Genomic DNA, 20,937 nt, shown 5'->3' on the forward strand with positions numbered 1-20,937 from the left:
GAATTTTGTGAGTTTTACCTGGATGTGATCATTTTCACCCTCTGTCTCTTGTCATCCAGCAGACAGTTTGTAAGTTTGAGGGAGGCTTTCATGGAGCTGTCAGAGAACATGTGCACAGCGGTGGAGATGGTGCCCAGCGTGAACTCTGCCAACTTCAAACTCTCATCACGGGAGTCTGATAACTGGATCTGTACACAAACAGATTGCAACAACTGAACCAGAACACTAAATATTTAAACCTGGTTTCACATGTAATCACTCTGATCTACAATGAATTGAGTGTATTATGTCACCTCGTTGTTTGGGCTGTACAGGACCAGTGTCATGGAGTCAAACTTGAAGTTCAGTTTCAGAGTGTTCTTTAGTTTGCCTGTTTTCTGGCCCTCCACCACTGCTGCGGTCACAACAGTGTTCCCTACAACACAATAAAAAACTGTTTACGCACAAAAAAAAAATACATGTTCATTGTTTATGATTTTTTAAAACCAGGTGAACTCCAAGACATCCAAATCCTGAATTGGGAAATGTGTTTATATTAATAAATACATGAGTAATTCTGTGCTAATTATTACAAAAAAGGTTTCAAGCTTTAAATTTAAATTCAAGCTTTAAATTAAAATTTTGCAACTTCTGACTATTATTTTAAATCATTCACAATTATTGTATACATTTTAGAATGTGATGATTTTTTGTAAATGAATAAATTACATACTTTTAATACCACAGATTGAATCTTTGGTTAAAATGTAAAATAATAACAATTTTAAATGTTACATTATACAGTATATAAATATTTTATATACATACATACATACATACATACATATATACATATATATATATATATATATAAACAGAAGAAAAACAAAAATACATTCCCTGCAGGAATCCATAAACAGAAGAAAAACAAAATATATATAAACATACTGTATATGTCATGATAATGAGCAAACAATGTAATACAGTGTTTCTTTGTTAAATCTTTAAATTAAAAAATGCTAAAATGCTTAAAAATGCTGTGAAATTTAAATGTAAAAGTTTTAATGTTCATCGAAAGTACATTAAAACCATTAATAAATGGAAATGTATTTTTTTTAATATTGTTAAATCTTTAAATTTACAATCAAATATATTTACATTGTGAGTAAAAAGTTCTTTTTTTGTACAAACAATTTTTATTTATAAAATATGGAGTTGCTATGACATTATTTACAGCAGTTTTAGTAGAATGATGCTAAATTAATCCTTAGACAGCAGGATATCCAAAGACACAGAAAGTACACAGAAAGCATGCTTGATGTATTAATAATCAATAAAATGTCACAATCTGTATTTGTGTGTAGTTTATACCTCCAGAACTCTGAGAATCCTTGGTAGAAATCACGTCTCCTTTATCAGAGCTGGATGGAGCTGGGGGAGCTTCAGAAGTCTCAGACAGATTCTCACTTAGAGTCTTCAGCACTATAGTTAGGTCCTCCTGACTCAAGATCAGCTGCAAAAAATGCACATTAACGTTAGCTGCAATATCCCCTACACCTAAAGTCAGACATGGAAACAAACACAAATGTGCACTTACACTCATGGGTTTGAGGTGTGCATTAATCTGGATGTCAGGTATGCTGTGATACCAGGTGGCAGAAAGATTGCGTTTGATTGACAGGTCCATGTTGACTGGTTTGAGTAACTGAATCTCACTCCTAAACTGTCCATCAGTGAATGTGGTCCTGGGATAATAAAGAAATATTATAAACATCATTAATCAAACAATGGAAATATAATTTCAGGGCTGAATTAAATCACATGCATTCATTCATTCATCAATTCAAACAAGTACATTTATTAAAAAATGCTGAACTAACCTGTACATTTTAAGATCACTCAGTCCCACAGCCATGATGTCCATGACAGGGGGGATCTTGGTGTGTGTTGGAGAGGAGACAATTTCAAAGTGGTTCTTTACAGTCACTAAACCCAGATCTGCCACAATGACATTTTGGGAAACAGAGGACTGTGGGAGGAAGACAACTGGAGCTTTGATGTCTACATCCAGGGAGATACGTGTACTTCTCTCTGCCAGCTCCAAAACCCCTGTGGCTGCTTTCTCTGCTGCCTGGGCCGTCACCTCTGCCAATGCATTTTTAGCCTCCTGGAAATTATTAATAAATGCCTGAGGAGCAAAAAATAAAGATAGGAAGAGAGAAGAGAGAGATCATTAGTCAACAGACAAATAAATGCTAAAATAAATGCAAACAGAGGCTAATAAAATTAAAAAGTCACACGATCATTCCCAAATTTGCTGTGACACTTAAGTATATGGAAAACAATATATACTGAAAAACGGATGAAATAAAATAAATAAATAAATAAATAAAAACAACTGCGCAGCAATTTGTTTCTATTAAGAAACTGTAGGTGACCCCCAAGGTTCAGTTCTAGGACCGCTCCACTTTTTAAATACATATAGTATTTATAGGTGCAACAAAATAAATATGATAACTATTAGCATAAGTATTATTTCATTTTTCTCAACTAACTTTCTTTTTATAGGAAAAATGGTATATGCAGTGGTAAATGAGAAATGAAAACTTACCAGGATTGAGGACACAAACTTGTTGAGGAAGATAACCTGAATGCAGCCCACAGTCAAAGTTACACTGGTGTCCACAATGTGCATGTCTGTGTAGGCGTCGCCCTCTGTTGCATCCACATAGTTCATCATGCGGAAATCAAACACCTCCTTATCCGCGATGGACACTGCCTATATCATCATCATTCCATCATTAGTTTAAATCAATTCCAACTCACATTCTCACCTTTTAATGCATAATACAAAATTAAATTAAAAAAGTTACAAATCCCAATAATATTTTAGCCCAGTAAGTTGGTACTAATATGGCAGCATTTTTTTTTTACCATAGTTCATGCATAAATTTATGAGCATAAAGATTTTTTTTAATCAATCTCCTTAATGTCACAAAAAATATACAATTCTATATACATATACATTTTTAAAGAATTGTATAATCTAAAAAACAATACTGTTACTTTAGCCCATTTAAACAGAATGTTAAACATGAAATTGTTTGTTTTGTGGTTAAAAGAAATGATTTTATTGTTTTTTAATTCTAACACTAACACTTTTTAACCACAATAATATAAAAATGTGTGTTAGTTCTCTACTGTGCCAATTTAGCTCCCATTCTATGACTTATTAATCCTTGAAAGTACAGCACTTTCTACCTTTTTATATAGTGCCTCTTTGTCACAATCCAAAATTACAATGTTCTTCAGGTTAGCCAGAATCTCTATGGACTTCTTCTTCATCTGAACTTCAGAAACTAGCCCTGGTGTAAAAGAGAACATGCAGTACTGTAGCATATCCTAACTTTACTGTGTTTATGTGCATTTACAGAAATGTGTGTTACCCTCTATGCTGATCTCAGAGATCCTGGCTTTCTCTCCTCTTATGAAGACCTTCAGACAGCTGAGGTCTGCTCGGATGTGCAAATTCACCACATCCTCAAACTTTGACTTCTTAGAGGCTGAAGAACAAGCCAATTATATGAGATTAAAATTATACCATGACAAATCAAAAGATGAACCACACAAAATGAACTTTCGTACAAGATTTCTTGGTAACAGCAGAATCCTCTATTTTTGCCTCCTCTTCTTCCTCCTCTTCCTCCTTGGGTAGGACAGGCTGCTCCTCTTGTGCCTCTTTCTTCAGTGGTGGGAGGAGGTTATTCAGGAAATTTATTGAGTTGAGGAGTGCCTCAGTGTGCAGGTGCACATCCAGTGAGGAGAAATTCACCTGGTGCAAAGACCATAGTTCAACAAATCAAACAAAAATAAACAAATATCACAGATCAATTAATAAGCTCACCTACATTATTTGCTCACAATATCTATACACAAATTCAAAACCTACCTTGATTAGTTGCTCTGTATTTTTATACATAGTTTTAAAATCTGGTGCATTTTTGTCCGCCTGAAAAAGAATAGAGTATTATTAGAATAGTCCTACATATAGGACTTTGCTGATACAAGCATATCAGTGTTATTTCGTATCACTGATATACTATTATAGTTTTTTTTTTAGATTTTCTTTTTTTTATTTCACTTAAAGTATTTTTTTTTTGACAAGTTTTTTTTTTTATTAAGTTTAGTTATTTTACTTAAACTAAATGAAAATAAGAAATGTTGCCTTGGCAACTAGATGAAATAAATGTTTACATTTTAATATTTTATTTTTCTTCAGTTAATGTTTATTCTAAGTAATGAAATAATATATAGAATAAATAATAAATTGATATTATACATCAATAGGTTTTCTAAATCTGTGCTGTCAGAGCCTGACTGAGAGCAGAACCGTAATGCAAAATTAGTCACAAAATTAGCTATAAGTTTGAGTTAATGTTTGGCTTATTAAAGCTAAAAATATAAATTGGCCTTCATAAAGGCGGTATCCCACTAGGTTTTTAACACCCACCAGCTGAGACTCAGCCAAAACCAAGAAAACTCTGCCAGAGAGATCTGCTTGGATGCTTCACAATGTACAGAACCGTGGAACATTTTGATGATGCTTAAACAGCCCTTATACAAACCTGGACCCAAAGAAGGATGACACGTAAACATGATCAAGCAAATTTACCTTGACGTACTCCAAAGTAAGCAGATCTTCCTCAGTATTATCCAAAGTGGTGATAAGGTGAACGTTCTTGTCCTCAGAATCTTCACCAAAATACAGAAAGAGCTTATAACTTTTATGTTTAATACAGAAATCATTTTAATATGCTGATATGACCCTCAATACATTTTTTTATTACTATCAATTTTGAAAATTGTTGTGCTCTGCTTAATATTTTGTGGAAACAAAGATAAAAAAATTTCTGGACTCTTGATGAACAGAAAGTTTAAAAGAGCAGCTGTTATATAAAATAGAAATCTTTTGTAACACAATAATTGTAGTGTGTGCAATGCACTTACCCAAGTACTCTGAACACTCCAGGCAGATCTCACGCAGGAAGGTGTATGACGACATATCAAAGGTACGAAGTTTGAGTTCTGTCCCTAATCCATCAATGAACAGATGCATAACGCTCACTTCCTGTTTGCCTGACAAGCGACACAGCTGAATGGAAAGCTAGAGGAGAACAAAGGAGGGAAAATGGCACTTTGATTAAAGAAGCCTTGAAATGTTGAGATCATTTTAAATGAACCATACAGTATATACACATTTATCTGTTATCATCTATATAAGGAAAGAAAGGTATAGTTTAAATATAACTTATATAAAAAGAATAGTTAAACATAATAAACAAGAGCATAATCAGACCTTGTTGATCTCAAATCTCAAGAAGAACTCGGTCATGTTCTTCTTGGGGTCTTTGAGCACCATGGACAGACGCTTATCAGAGGCTGGACCCTGCAGAGAGTCGGACGAGGCCTCAAAGAATGGCAGATCCTCAATCGGTGAACTAGGGGCATCGAAGAACAACTCCTCCTCTAAAAAAAATCAAAGGCAGCGTTTTATTGTCATAATATTTGATTTATAGAGTAGATCTCTATATTGTATCACTGATGTGGCACTCGGTCATGCAAACGTAACACTGTCTCACTGTGAATCTGCTTGTGTGAAGGTGCATCTGACCTGAGCCATATATGATGGATGCACGCAGGTCATCTATGGCTGGTCTTCGAGGGGTGAGCTGAGGTGTGTTCCCTCGTTTGGAGGCCTAATGTAAAAAAGCACAAAAAAAAAAATCACACAGCTGCAAGAAAAAACAAAACAATTCTCAACAACATTGGTGGATAAATGCAAGCAAAATAGAAATATGTCCAAATAAATTAGATCTAAATTTATCCAAATCAAATCTGCTTGTGAATTAAAAAAAAACAAAATTATTAAAAGAAAGATTAACATTAAATTGACCTTCGGATTTTAATTGTTGTGAGAATATTGAAATTGGTTTTTATTTATTTACTTTTTTTAATTAGCTTTAATATTTAAACTTATAGGCATGAGATAATAACTGTGACTCCATGTTAACTAAAACAATTAAAAATAAATGTCATTATTTAAAATAAAGCTGAAAAAAATGAAGTATAAATATTAGATAAAAAACTTAAATAAAATGAGTTGGAGTTTAAGTAAAATTACTAAAACTACAATCAAAATAAATTTAAATTAAAGCTAAACAGAAATATAAAAAAACAACTAAAATTTAAAATGAAAAAAAAATATAAAAATGACAAACAAAATTAATTAAAAACATAAATAATAATAAATATTAATAATAAATAATATAATATATTATAAATTATACTAAATTACGATGACAGCAGATTAAGTTTTAGTTCCTAATTGCAACATTTTCAAAGTCTACTGTTGTTTATTGCATAATACATGATTTTATTTCAGCAATATAATTTAATTTCAATAATCCGTACCCATTATTTTCTGCATTCAATTGTTTTATTTACAGTTGAACAATTAAGAACCAAAGGCAATTTTGTCGAGTGACAATAACAATCATATCTATATTTGTCTAGGAAGACACACCCATAAGCATTCTTATAACTACCTTGGGTGTAACTTGTGGCACTCTAGTCTGGGTTGCCGGGCGACTTTCAGGAAGTGGAATGCTGCTGAGCAATGCCAGGACACCACGCACTTTATCATCAGAGATTCGCAGAGACAGCAGAGGGAGCTCACCGGAAATCTTAAACCTGAATTAAAAACATTAGATACATATATTTTAATGCCTAATGTGTGCTGCACAAAACAGTTCAATCACATTCACACCAGACAGGGAATTCTCTGCTTACTTAGGCATTCGTGAGTCTGTCACCACCATGGCTCTGCTGAAGACCACCTTCAGGTCCACAGGCTCCAGGATGTGAAAAGCAGACTGTCTCAGGGGACGAGCCCGCTTCCAGTCACCACCTGATAACACATGCAGCACATGTAAAGCCCTGTAAAGTCTACATTATATCAAGCATTGTGCAAGTCTGCGCACCTGCTTTGGTGTAGAGGAACTGTAAACTGCTGAGTTGGACATCGAAGCTGTCGTAAGCTCGAGACATGATGTCCTCTATAGTGCTGCTGCCCGCAGACAGCTGAGGCAGGTCGGATCTGCTCTGACTCGACATCTACACACAACAAACAAACACTTTAAGCCAATTAAACATTATCATCCCCTCATTGGTAATGGCCTTTTTAGAATATTAAGGCAACCATGTATTTTCATGTATATTTTGTGCACGACATATATATATGTATTTAATGTGATATTATAAAGACATCAAAATAAATGTTCACAAAACCATATGTAGATATACTACTATTCTCTTATTAAAAGCCATTGCTGTCAATACATACAGTAGATGCTGTCAATAGTTTAATGATTTGTGACAAAAATGATCAAAAACCAGTACACAAGTTAACTCTTGACAGTCCAAAAAAATACATTTTTAATTATTTTATTTTTTGTGGACCAGTTTATCACCTCATGGGGGTGCTGGACCACATTTGAAAAGCTCTTTTTTGCCAACTTTGAACACCAAGTTTTGGCAGTTTGCTGGATTTTTTTCTTCTCTTAATCCTGATTTAAAAACAAGTATGGCTCATTGGGAAACAATTCCCAAGAAACAGGGATTTCATATTTCATATCTTTCTGTTTGTTGTTTTGCCTGATATAAATTATTTGAACCACTTCACTGAAACCTAGCTTATTAAAACTCCTATGTTAATTATGATTTAAAAGAATAAAGAACCATGTGCACTGACAGTGACATGTTTTTACCTGGAAATGACCCAAATCCAGAATGGCAAGGTTGTGTTTGGGGTCATAAAAGCCATTTTCTGGTACAATGACATATGAAGCCATGAGGTTTATCTTCAGATCCAGAACCTTCTGAGTCTCAATGATGTACATGAGTCCTGTGTACAATGAACATCACTGTTTTAGTACAAGCTACTATTTTATAACCACAGATTATAAAAGGTACATGGAAATCGGGAGTTATGAGAGATTTTTTGTCTGATCCACACTGCACCACCAATTCTGGAAAGGAAAGCATGTAGCAAACAAATGTATGCCTTGTGAATCGGCACACACCTGTGGAGGTCTTGTCTCTGAACTGCTCCAGCTTCATGAGCGTGGCATTGGTCAGTTCATCCAGCTGCAGGTCTTTTGGAGGCATGAAGAAAGCTGACATACTGTTCACTGTCATCTACAAAAAGAAGAAACAACACTTAATATACACTATCCATTCACAGCAGGGTTTCTCAAATGGGGTTTGTGTTGGAACTGCAGTGGGCTTGTGAGTATTAATTATTCATATAATACAAACGTAAAATGAAAACAATAAAATAAATATAGAGGTCTGCACATGGTTTAGCATGATTATCAAACCCAAAAGGCTTTGATGCCCTCTAATGCACGGTGTGTGTTCATTTACATGCGAGCAGCTCCTGATTCAGTGGATTTACAGTAAATGCTGCTCCACACAAACAACATCTTTGCATCGGCTGTAAGTTTGAGTCACTTGAGTAGCGTGCATACGTGAACGCAACATGGGTCAGGACCCATTTTACCCGATTTGTCACAAGAAGCGTTTCTAAACCTGTAATCGAGAGAATTAAAGAGACTTTCCTGCAGTTTTCCCCCAAAATAAAACCTTAGGAATTTAACATTTGAAAGTGAATAATTTGACATAAATATTAGTGTTGTAACTTGCAGAATGAAATAAAATTATTATATCAAATTTTATTTTTTGCTATAGAGTACAATTGTATTATTACAGTTGTAATACATATATTTCTGTCTTTTTCAGTCTTTTCTGTTTTTTGTTGTTTGTTTATAAATAAGGTAATAATAATAATTAATTCTACTTTTCCGATATTTCTAAAATTCTACTGGCATCAGATTGTGGCAGATAAAAAATTATTGTGGGCAAAAAAATAAAGACATTTTCAAATTAAGTGTTCACAAAAAGCAGTTCAAATTGCTATGGCCATATATGACAATATACATGACGATATTCAAAATATAATTTTTTGATCAATTTATGCAGCCCTATACTGTAAAAATACTTATCTTATTATCATTTTTACATGCATGTCATGTGACCATTAACCAACATCAGCGTGCATCATGTGTTGTTAAATTATTGAAATATTAACTTAATCTCAAGAAAATATTATATGTCAAAAGGGTTCAAAAGCGTCATGGAGACATGCTCCCTCACACTCACAGCATCATAGATGATCTCTAGTGGTTGGGACTCGATGCGGAGTCTCTGGTCTGCACTGGCATCCAGTGGGTTCGTCTCAAACATGAGGTTCAGTAAAGTCGTATCTTTCATCCCCTCCACATGACGTGGAGACAGCAGGATGGGGGCCGACTTGCCTCGTGGGAGACCTGACACTTCAAACGATGACAGTAGAGCAGAGATCCTGACAAGTAAAACATTATGTCACACAACCGCATGCTCTGGGTTACAAGAGTTCTGACCAACAAAAAAGGAAGTCTATGTGGCAAGACATTCTGCAGGGTTAAAAACCAAATGTGCAACTTGTATATCTTGTGCACATCATGTGACAGTTACTGCAAGATTTCTTCCAATTCAAATGTCTTGCCCCATCAACTTTCATTGTGAGTGCATTACTGTAAATTAATTTTGTGCTTGATTCACAATTAAGGAACAAGTTATAAGTATGTGACATTAAGCTGAATCAAACTCAGAAAATTTCTTCAAGTTAAATAAATAAAAGTGTCTGAGATGAGTGGACTTGAGAAGAGAACACAGTACTTTATTGCTTGGGCCGCAGGTCTTTGAGTCAGCATGGCTTTCAGATCAATGACTGACAGTTTGATTATCTCCGCCTTCTCTCGGCTCTCTTTGATTGACAGAGACAGGCGATTAAGCTGGAAATTTATCTTCATATTTTCAAACTGCAAACAAAAATATAAGTCAGGAGTGTGATGCTTTACATGAACCTAAGTTGTATAGTTTCAATGGACTGGAATGTCCCGCTTATACAAGAAGGCTAAAATTACTTTTGGAATATTTGGGAGTTTGGGATCATTTTTTAAAGAATTTTCTTCCGCTCACCAAGCCTGCATTTATTAGATCCAAAATTGAGCAAAAGCAGTAGTATTGTGACATATTTTTACTATTTAAAATAACTGCTTTTCATTTTAATATATTTTAAAATGTAATTTATTCCTGTGATCAAAGCTACATTTTCAGCATCATTACTCCGGTCTTCACTGTCACATGATCCTTCAGAAATCATTCTAATATGCTGATTTGCTGTTCAAGAAACAGCTCTCATTATTATTATTATCAATATTTCAAACAGTTGAGTACATTTTTTCAGGGTTCTTTGATAAATAGGAAGATCCAAAGATTAGCATTTATCTGAAATAAAAAACCTCTTGTAACATTATAAACTATTCCATTCAAAAGCTTGGAGTCAGTATAATGTTTTGGGAAAAAAATTATAGAAATCAATACTTTTATTTAGCAAGGATGCTTTAAATTGATCAAAAGTGATGATAAAGACATTTATAATGTTACAAATGATTTCTATTTTAGATAAAATGCTAAATGCATCTTTTTTTTGTAATCAACTTTTTATTAGTATTTTACATATAACAAATAACATCAAAACATGCATTCCGGATAGAACTCAAAAACAACAACAACAGACATATAATCAATTTACATATTCCATTGAGAGAGAGAAGGAAATACAATCCTGTATTTTCAAAGAAATAAAAATAAAAACACTGCCAAACACCAATAGTACTAGGTTTGGCCTTATTGATTATTGCTGTTGTACATTCAAAGGCTACTATTTTAAGAAGACTATGGATCCAATACATTTTCCCACACATGTGTGGTGTAAACCAGTTCTGTATTATTGTCTTTTTTTCAGCTGTAAAACCAGAAAACAACATTCTTTTTTGCACTGAGCTTATACAGAAGCCAGAATCATCAAGAAGACATAAACTCAGCTGACCCCTTGTAATCAATTTGTAGTAAATTGGATAAAACAAAGTTTACGTGTCCACAGATTATTGACAATAGGACACTCCCAAAACATGTGAAGAAAAGTACCTGATGACACAGTATTACAGATATGGCAGTTGTAATTTGATTGTAGTTTCATTTCGAATCTTTTGTAAAGAGTTATATATGCTCTATGAATAACTTTGAAATGTATAAGACGATGACCCAAGTTTCTAGAGGTTAAACTGAGGTTAGACAACACCCTCTCCCAGTCGGTCAGATAGTTCCCGATTCCAAACAGATTTGATAGAAAGAGGTTTTGTAATGCGATCAATAATTTTATTATATATTAAGGAAACAAATGGTCGACCAGAAGATGGTGCAATCCAATCTCGCATAGGATGAGAGGAAACAGGAGATGTCCAAGGAACTCCATATGCTTTGAGAGCAGAACGTAGCTAAAAAAAGACAAAATATTATGATGCTGCTAAACAAAACTTAATTCTTAATGCCTGAAACAAACAAAGGCCTTGGTCATCATATAAATCATGTTTCAGTGTTATCCAAATTTATATAAAAATCTTTGAGTATTTCGTTGATCATCGTAGGGTTCGTGGTGACTCGACCATCTGATGATTTTATTGCGCTGATATATGCTTTGGACTCACATTCCCTCAGCCTAAGAGCCAGTAAGTGGCTAGGTCTCTCCGATTCGAAATAATATTTTTGCCTAGTCCTATGCAAAATAAACTAATGTGAAAGTAAATCATATTCTTCTTTCAAGGAGGACAATTGTGTGGCCCGTTGATCAGTAAAATGTTGTTTTTGAAGGTTTTGTAATGATTGGATTTTACTTTCTAATTGTGAAAGCTGACGAATTTTCGCTTTTGCCAAAGTGGAAGAAAAAGCTATACAGAATCCTCATATTACACACTTCGTTATTTACCACAGTATTTGAGGATCTACATCACATTTCATATTAATTTCAAGAAATTCCTTTATATGTTCTTTTAGCGAATTGATGAAAGTCTGATTGCTTAATAATGATATATTAAAGCTAGTGTTGGCGATATGGTAATTTTTCAAATCGTCATATAATCAGCCCGTGAGATTGACGATACACGATATTATCGTGCATGGGTGGAGCAAGAGAGAGACTCGCTGTACTTGTCATAGCATAACTATTTGGTGTTTTAAACCGCGCAGGTGATTGAGAGTGAGCTGTAACAAATTAGCTCAAAGTGAGATGAACATAATTAATCATAATGGGTTATTATTATTTATATTCATCTTCAGGAAATACTTGTAGCATTATAGCATTAATAGTACAATAAAATGATTTGTTTGTCCGCAGGGCGGACAGTGTTAATCATTTATTGACTCTAAGTAAAATGATTTCTCTGGCCACGAAAAATAATTTTACTACTAATACATTGCTCCCAGAGCATGTAACAAAACCGGAACATTAAAGTGACCTCATCCCGTAAGCAGCAAACACAGACAACCAAGTGTGAATACATATGGATGTTTATTAAACTACACTACAGGGGAACATGCAACATCTGACTAGACACAAACATACACACATTAAACATAGATGCCAACACAAGGAAGGCATGGATAGAGAGAGAGAGAGAGAGAAAGAGAGCGCTTGCGCGCAAGAGAGTGGAGTCATGGTAGTATTTACTCATAAACTAAATCACAACCTGTTAAGAACCATCAAAGAATCTCATCACCTAAATTAAAAGGGCTCAAAGCGCATCTAAATAGTTAACAAGCGGTTACTTGCATTGGTTCTGTAGTTGCTGAGTAAAGTGTCCCGGTGCATGTATAATGCAGGGAACTACACTGCGACCAAAATGGTCGCATATGCGACCTTTTGAAATGCCATTGCGACCCTAATTTTTATTGGGCCACAAATGTATCACTGATTATTTTTGTACCTACCTTATGTTTTAGGCAATATGCTATGATTTACTATGAGCATTTATTTAAACAGAAATGTGTATTTTAAGAATACGTTTTATTACGTGCTCTGAGCATTCAACACATCAAGTTGGCTTCAGCCCCGCGACCCCCCCGCCCCCTCCCGGAATGGTGTAGGCGAGGCGTAGCCTAACGTTGATTTAAAAAAAAATACCTCTCGTTAAGACACACGCAGCAATCGCATATATATCTCAAAATAGCCTACAATCTGCACATGTTGAAATGAAGTGGACAATTGACTCCTATTTTAAGAAGGGAAGTTCAAGTGTAACAGAACCATCACTTAATGTCGATTCGACATGTCAAACGGAGCCTGTGAGTGAGAATAATGAGGCTGAGAAGGATTCGCCAGGAAAAGCACATGCGGGAAAAACGATATGGACATATGAATTTCGACACCAGTGGCTCGAAGAATACCAGTGGTTAAGGTACCAAGACGGAGCAATGCACTGTGTGTACTGTAAATTCTGTGGGCCTTCAATTGCAGAACTGTCCAAATTTGTAACTGCGTCAAAACAATTCAAACATGAATCATTGAAACTTCACAATGACAGTATGAAGCACACAAAGTGTAGCGACAGATACATATCCCGTGACGCAGCAGCACTCCCCACTGCATTTCGGTGTCAAGATTTAGCAAACCGAGCAAGTGAGGAATCTGAATTGATAATTAAGTTCAATGTAGCTTATAATATAGCCAAAGAGGAAATGCCTTTCACCAAATTTAATGTTAAAGAAAACAAGAAGGCATGTGGTTTAAAAGATGGCAAGTAAAATAAAAAGCACATCTGTATGCAATACAGTTTGATTATTGTTCATTATTATCCAGAGCGGCTTACTATAAATAATTTGTGCGACCAAATCATGTTTTGCGCCAGTAACTGAAAAAGTTAGTAGCGCAAGTGCCACCAGTGGAAAAGGTTAGTGTAGTTCCCTGATAATGCGTAGATTCCTGTTGAATCCTGTCAGGAGTGAAACCTTTGTCATTTCATCCATGGGTTGACTGCTCCGAAGTGAATCAACAAAGTTGCTGAAAACTGCCAGAAGATCGGACGGGGAGTCCCAAGGCTTCCAAGGTGATGGGTGTCTCCAGGGAACCGCAGGTTAAGTGAAGCCCACTTTTTGGGTGTGGAAGAGGTTTTATCTGATTTCCCTGTAACACCCATTTTGGATAGATTGACCAGTAAGGCGTATAGTTTCGGCGGGAAAGTGTTTCTTTGTCCCTGTGACACCTCATTTGCATGCTTTATGACAGGCGTGATTAACTTGTCTAGTTTTACCCAAAATATGGTACAAATAGTATGATGCATTTCATGATCACACAGAGTACATCATGGTTTGAGGAATAAAGAGCAGATCATTTTGATACCAAGTACGAAAATTTAGAAGATATTAAACCAGAGATACATTCATACACCCTAATATTAGCATTTAGAGCTTAACTAATGCAAATAAACAGTGGTAACTAGACTAATGTAATAGGGAAACATACTGACAACACATGCATATATATGATGCATTTGTAACTAATTGATTATAGTCTAAAATAAAGAAAACATCTTCATGTGTGTGTGTGTGTGTGTGTGTGTGTGATGTGTTTTGAAATTGTGGAGACAGACCACTGGTTTAGTCAGGCCATTGGTGCCTGGCACAGGGGTCATTTGCTCCTCCTGGAATGCGTTTTAAGTCCGATGGAGAGGAGCAGAGAGTTGCTGTTTAACATCATCTTGATAGTGGGGGGAAAAACCCTGGCAATTTAGCACCCATAAATGTAGAATGTGAGGCCAAGTCTACGAGTAAGGAATTTCTAAGATATAAAGCCCGATGTACCTGATTGCTGTGGTGAAGCAAAGTGCAGTGTCCGCAGAGGACCAGGATCGGGCGATGGGAAAGGTGGTCTGGACAGGCAGCCGAGACAGTGCTAGAGGAGCTGTGTCGATTGGGGTGATGTCAATCACCTGGGACCCCCCTTTTCTCAATGCTCAGTTTCCATCCAGGTTCCAGAAAGAGATTGTGGTCCGTGAAGAAAACTGGAATTTCTACCTCGTATTGGTACTCTTCACTTGAAAGGTGGTACAGTGCCAGGTCCCCGAGGTGGAGGATGGCACCTTTGGGCACTTGAATCCACATAATCTGGTTGGGCAGGCTGACAAGGGTGGCAGTGTCATGCTGGTCATAGGTCAGTGTGGCAGTATGGATGGGAGTGTTAACGAGCCACTGATTTCCCACAATCTGCTTGCGTTTCTGTGACTTGTGTGCGAGGCTTGGCCTCAGCCGGGCAGAGTGTTTCTCTTCGAATGGGTTTGTAACCCGCAGATTCCTTCAGTGTTGTCTATGAGGAAGGGCTTGCTGGGGCAAAGATAATGAATGTCTTTGGTCAGGGTACACATATGCAGATTTGGGGCCAGGTATAATTGTGGGTTACTGTCGTGGTAGGCTACCATAACTGGTGTGTGTATCCTGATGTGAGTGTTTCCTTGCCAAAATCCAACTTTGACAATGTCTTTGAGTCTGTAAATCAGGAGTTTTCTGATGCACTTCTTGTGAGTCGATGCGATTTGAATGATGATCAGGATGGCTGTCACTTGTACTTTGATGACTGGAAGTCCAGCTTGCAGTGTTGCTGTGGAAGAGGTTTGCTGTTAACCCACAAAACACCTGCTCTGGGCACACCGTGCCTCAACATTGCGTCCTTAAAGGGCCATTGACCATGTGGCTTTGGGGTGTTGGTCCTCTGTACGGATGCGTTGGCTGTTGAGGGCCATTAAAGTTTGGAGGCACATCTCTGTGATCACTTTCCAGGCTCTTTTTGTCATCTGAGTAGTTTGTGCTCTGGTGGGAGCAGTGTTCTGCTGAAGTGGGCACTCCCTTTAGTTCCGGCCATGTTGTTGGTGTAGACCAGCACTAAGGCAATAGTTGGTGAATCCAGCTGTCAGATGAAACTCCTTGGGATGAGGGTAAATCAGGCATGGCAAAGAGTGCAGATGCCATTTGAGTTTGATGTTAGGTGGTCTTGAGTCAGTCCACGTAGTTAGCATTAGCTATGCATCATTGCCTCTTGTGAAGAGCAGCTTTAGCATTGTCAGTTGTCTCTTCAGAAAAGGGGGTGTTGCTCAAAGTGGGGCTGGGTTCCCTTCATTCCCGTGAAGGTGTGTGGTTGAGGGTTTGGCCACGCTGTCTGTTGAGCTGAACAGCGACCCCTTTTTATATACGCTGGCACTGCAGTCTTATATATTCACAAGAGTAAATGTCTGGTAAGGTCTTGGCAGAAAGTTCTCGCACTTGACAGGGCTTCTCCAGGGGGTTGCGATGTCTACAAGAAACAGGAAGTAGCAGGTTGAGCTTTGGTTATTTTACTTCACGTTAAAATGCAGGTGTCCTTGGCAGTCACCATGGTTGACAACAAGACCTCATAGGGAAGCTCATGCACTTGCTTGTGAAGGCAGGTCTGGTGTGTGCTTGATGCATGCTTTGAAGAGTGTGAGGCTCAAGGCCATATTCTCATGGCTGGCTGTGAGATTTTCTCGTGACCTCTGTGACCTGACAGTCTGTCTGGGTGAACTGTTTGGCTGAAGTGGCAGGGGGTTTGCACTTCAGCCTTGAGTTTCAGCTGTCTCATGTTCAACAAAGGGTCAATGTGATCCAGCAGATTACTTCAGTGTCACCAGAGCTCCAAGTGTCTTGTGCCTTGTGTCCATTTGTGTTGTGTACACGGGGTGTACAGTCTCATGGAGCTGATGGTCAAATGCAGGGGAGCTGGCCATGTGTGTATTTTGGCCTGTCGTGGGTGGTCAGCAGTCTGCTGATGTGCTGTCTGGATGCCATGACCGTCTGGCTTTAGGATGGATGTCTCTATGGTGAGAGACTGTTGGCCGAGATCTGGGCATTTCTCTTAGTAGGAGAGCATTCTGGTAAGTTGTTTGTTTCTCATGCCGCTCGTAGCTAAAAGGAGTCTGCTGGTCTGACCCTGTTTGTCCTGCTGCTGAGGCCACTCTCAGGATCAGTTCCTTTAATGTCCTCAGGATCTTTTCATGCTGGCCCATATGCTCTCCAAAGTCAGTTCTGGTACTGTGCAGAGATAGGCAGGATTTAACAGTCTCTATGGAGGCAGTGCTGTGTTCTCTATAGGCCAATGTACTAGGGTGGAGGGAAGATTCTGGAGTTGAAACCTTCCTCCCTTGTTGCCTGTTCTGTCATCTGCCGTAGACTCATTGTTGTAGTAGACTCGTAGTTGCAGTTTTTGTAATCCGCTTTGACAGTTTCAGTCTGCTGGTACAGGATGTTGTGTGCCTCAAGGCTGGGGGTGATCCTGAGCAGATAGTCTGTCTTGTGTGGTCACATTGGCAGAGTTCAAGCATAAAAGTCCCTGTTTTGCAAGTAGGCAAGTGTTGTGGCTAGTGTTGCTTTCGTCAACGAAAATTATGACTAAATATCATTGTTAACAACCCTTTATCACGTGACGAAATGAGACGAGACGCAACGTAAATGCTGGTCATGTGACAATGACTATAATTAAATGTATAATGCAATATTGTTGACGAATAAAAACAAGACTAAACGTGGTTTACAAAATAAAAACTATGCTAAAATGTCTCTTTATTTTCGTTGACGAAAACGAGACGAAACGAAATGTTATAACGTTATTTCATCTCGTTTAGTCACGTTATTATTATTATTTTGCAGTATTTCTGTTTCCTGCATCTCACTTCAGGCCTGCATCAGGTTGCACTGTGCAGACGTGACTGATGTCACTTCCTCGCGGCATTATTCAGAAGATGACAACAAACAAAGTTAAGCGGGATTTATACTTTCGCCTGGCTCCGTTTCGCAAGCCTCCGCTGACTGTGAGTGCACCTTCCCAAACGGACGAGGCTTTTATACTTGTCGCGTTTGCCGTTGTTCTGTTCTTTGAAACGACAGGGGAGCGATGGGGAGTAATTGTCCTCTAAAACTGTTGAGGATCACCGGTGAGAAGTCATTTGCCAGTACAAGTCTTGTGATGAATGAGTTGATGAATTAATAATTTCTTTATGTACAAACTTAAAACAATCTTAAACTATTGACTGTATTATGCATCAAAGACAACTTTAAGCAAATAGTGTATAATTAATATCTAAATGAATTCTTTATTTATTTTTATACAATAAAAATAAAACATACTTCAAATAAGAAGCCTTGGATAAACTATGCAAACATTCTTTTCCAAAAAAGCGTTTTCCGTCAAAAAGCACCTGATGGAGTTTGAACTTCATATTAAACTGCTTCTGTTTCACACAAACGGCGACACAGACGTGCATGTTCGACTAGAATCGCCCCGGACTCATGCATGTTCAGATCGGTTCAGATGCGGAAAGTTACAAAAAATGCTGTGCACTCCGCCACGCGAATAGTACACGCACACTCAAAGTGAACTTCCAGCAACACCGCGATGACGTCATATTTTTCACGTTCACCCAAGCGAAATTGGGGAAAACAGTTGCTAGAACTGCTCTAACCTATACCGAGAGGAAAGATGGTGATGGTCAAATAACTAAAATAAGGTAAAGGTAAAATGAAAATGCCCTAATAGCTTTAGGAGACTAAAATAAATAATAAAAAAATAAACAAATTGTTTTAATTAAATCTCAGATTTAATTAAAATCAACTTAGCTGAATCTGTAACTTCAAGCTAAAAATAAATGATTGAAATTAAATCATAGAGAGGTAGAATAAAAATAAAAAATTAAATAAAAATAAAAAATAACACAAATAGAACCAACGTATGTGAGGAGGGGCGAACCCAACTGAGTCTATACAGAAGGTTAAAGTATAAACAAGAAGTGAAACCAGGAGTGAGAGAGAGAGGGGAGTGGTTCACACTTTAAACTCTCACATTGTCAGTTGGTCGGATGCTACCAGTTCACAGTTAAGTTAGCTTTGGATGTGTATGCTTTTATCATTACAAAACTTTCATCAATTCGGGTGCTGTTATCAGTTTGAACCAGAAGAGGCTGCTCTCAACTTCCGGGATCAGAAGATGCTAAAAGACAGATGCAAGCTTACAACACTTGCAAGTGGAGCAGAACTTGCACTGCTGTAAATCTGCATGGAAAACTCGCACATGACGTGACGTATACGTTATGACGTATTGCATGTAACTTAATTCACAAATCAAAACAGCACATTCACTTCACAGACAATGGCAAGTTACTAGTTAGCTAGGCTAGAATTAAACCATTACTTCGCTATTCAATTGCATCAATTAAATGACTACAATGATATGTGATGATGGTTAAAGGAAAGCCTTAATTTAGGGAGATGAGGAACATCGCTCAAATCACTATTAAAAGTAAATAAACTGCAGCGAGATTTCTTTGTCGCCCAGTTTTAATTCCACTGCCAGTGGGGTTTCTTCACCACGTAGATTAATTCATGCCGCTAATCTGATGTTTCTTCGTTAGACTTAAGACTTATGCATTTAAAACTGAAAGTGGGGGTTTCTTCGCCCAATATCAGATAACTTTAGTATAAAACTATTTATATGCGCTGCCTCTGGGATTTCTTCGCTAGATATATGGGACTTATGCGACTGTTGCAACAATTTTGATTGAGATTTCAAGACTCCCGGTTATCATTAATCTGACACTGACCTGCAGTATTCTAAGATTAATTATGCTCCGTGATTGGGCAGGAGGGCACACATTAGTTAGCTATGCAAATGGTTAAACCCACGGGAGTAATAATCTAGTTGTATGACATTGAAAGATGCAATGGCATCAATCTAGCTATACAGAACATAAGGCCTTAATTTTAAGATAAGCGAGGAACATCGCTCGCTATCTTCTTCGCACTAAAAGAGGGTTTCTTCGCTCAATTTAGGGCTGTTAAAATTGCATTGAGACACACTATAAAAGGTTTAGCCATTTTATAGGGTCAAATTTGATAAACTGCAGTTAACTTAAGTCATTAACAGCGCCTGGATTCTCAGTTAGGAACTCAGGAACTGTTAAGGCTCGGAACGTGGGCGTGTATAACCTACACATTCATTCACAAAAACACGCGGTTGGATAGTAGCCTTGGTTTGAATGAACACGCATAAGAAACACACCACGGTTACTGAGTCTGCTCACAGAACTGGGTTTAAAACGTTGCACTAAATTCTCCACCATTTCTGTAACAAATTAGGTCAAAGTTAGATGAACATAATTAATCATAATGGATTATTATTAATAACATTCATCTTCAGGAATTACTTGTAGCATTATAGCATTAATAGTACAATAAAAGGGCGGACAGTGTTAATCGTTTATTGACTCTAAGTAAAATTATTTCTCTGGCCACAAAAAAATAATTTTACTACTAATACATTGCTCCCAGAGCATGTAACAAAACCGGAACATTAAAGTGACCTCGTCCCGTGAGCAGCAAACACAGACAAACAAGTGTGAATACATATGGATGTTTATTAAACTACACTACAGGGGAACATGCAACATCTGACTAAACACAAACATACACACATTAAACATAGATGCCAACGCAAGGAAGGCATGGATAGAGAGAGAGAGAGAGAAAGAGAGTGGGGTCATGGTAGTATTTACTCATAAACTAAATCACAACCTGTTAAGAACCATCAAAGAATCTCATCAACTTAATTAAAAGGGGTCAAAGTCTAGAAGGGCATCTAAATAGTTAACAAGCGGTTTCTTGCATTGGTTCTGTAGTTGCTGAGTAAAGTGTCCTGGGGGCATGTATAATGCGTAGATTCCTGTTGAATCCTGTTAGGAGTGAAACCTTCGTCATTTCATCCATGGGCTGACTGTTCCGAAGTGAATCAACAAAGTTGCTGAAAACTGCCAGAAGATCGGACTCCCCCGGAAGGGGAGTCCCAAGGCTTCCAAGGTGATGAGTGTCTCCAGGGAACCGCAAGTTAAGAGAAGCCCACTTTAT

At 37.3% G+C, this 20,937-nt stretch overlaps 1 protein-coding gene across 5 annotated transcripts in view; it reads right to left on the minus strand.

Moving 5' to 3' along the window:
- LOC109106517 (vacuolar protein sorting-associated protein 13A-like) overlaps positions 1–20,937 on the minus strand; it is a 65,172-nt gene that overhangs the window by 26,951 nt on the left and 17,284 nt on the right. For all 5 annotated transcript variants that reach the window (XM_042730223.1, XM_042730221.1, XM_042730219.1 and 2 more), the window contains 21 exons: positions 9,817–9,959; positions 9,259–9,460; positions 8,121–8,235; positions 7,806–7,942; positions 7,020–7,152; positions 6,829–6,946; positions 6,585–6,729; positions 5,651–5,735; positions 5,336–5,505; positions 4,987–5,143; positions 4,652–4,731; positions 3,929–3,988; positions 3,625–3,811; positions 3,426–3,542; positions 3,241–3,344; positions 2,591–2,758; positions 1,860–2,167; positions 1,577–1,724; positions 1,351–1,492; positions 294–415; positions 19–188 (listed from right to left, as the gene is read on the minus strand). In XM_042730223.1, the coding sequence (XP_042586157.1) occupies positions 19–188; positions 294–415; positions 1,351–1,492; positions 1,577–1,724; positions 1,860–2,167; positions 2,591–2,758; positions 3,241–3,344; positions 3,426–3,542; positions 3,625–3,811; positions 3,929–3,988; positions 4,652–4,731; positions 4,987–5,143; positions 5,336–5,505; positions 5,651–5,735; positions 6,585–6,729; positions 6,829–6,946; positions 7,020–7,152; positions 7,806–7,942; positions 8,121–8,235; positions 9,259–9,460; positions 9,817–9,959 (3,011 nt within the window). The remainder of the gene's footprint in view (positions 1–18; positions 189–293; positions 416–1,350; positions 1,493–1,576; positions 1,725–1,859; positions 2,168–2,590; positions 2,759–3,240; positions 3,345–3,425; positions 3,543–3,624; positions 3,812–3,928; positions 3,989–4,651; positions 4,732–4,986; positions 5,144–5,335; positions 5,506–5,650; positions 5,736–6,584; positions 6,730–6,828; positions 6,947–7,019; positions 7,153–7,805; positions 7,943–8,120; positions 8,236–9,258; positions 9,461–9,816; positions 9,960–20,937) is intronic.

Source organism: Cyprinus carpio, chromosome B8, assembly GCF_018340385.1.
Source record: "Cyprinus carpio isolate SPL01 chromosome B8, ASM1834038v1, whole genome shotgun sequence".
Classification (NCBI taxonomy): domain Eukaryota; kingdom Metazoa; phylum Chordata; class Actinopteri; order Cypriniformes; family Cyprinidae; genus Cyprinus; species Cyprinus carpio.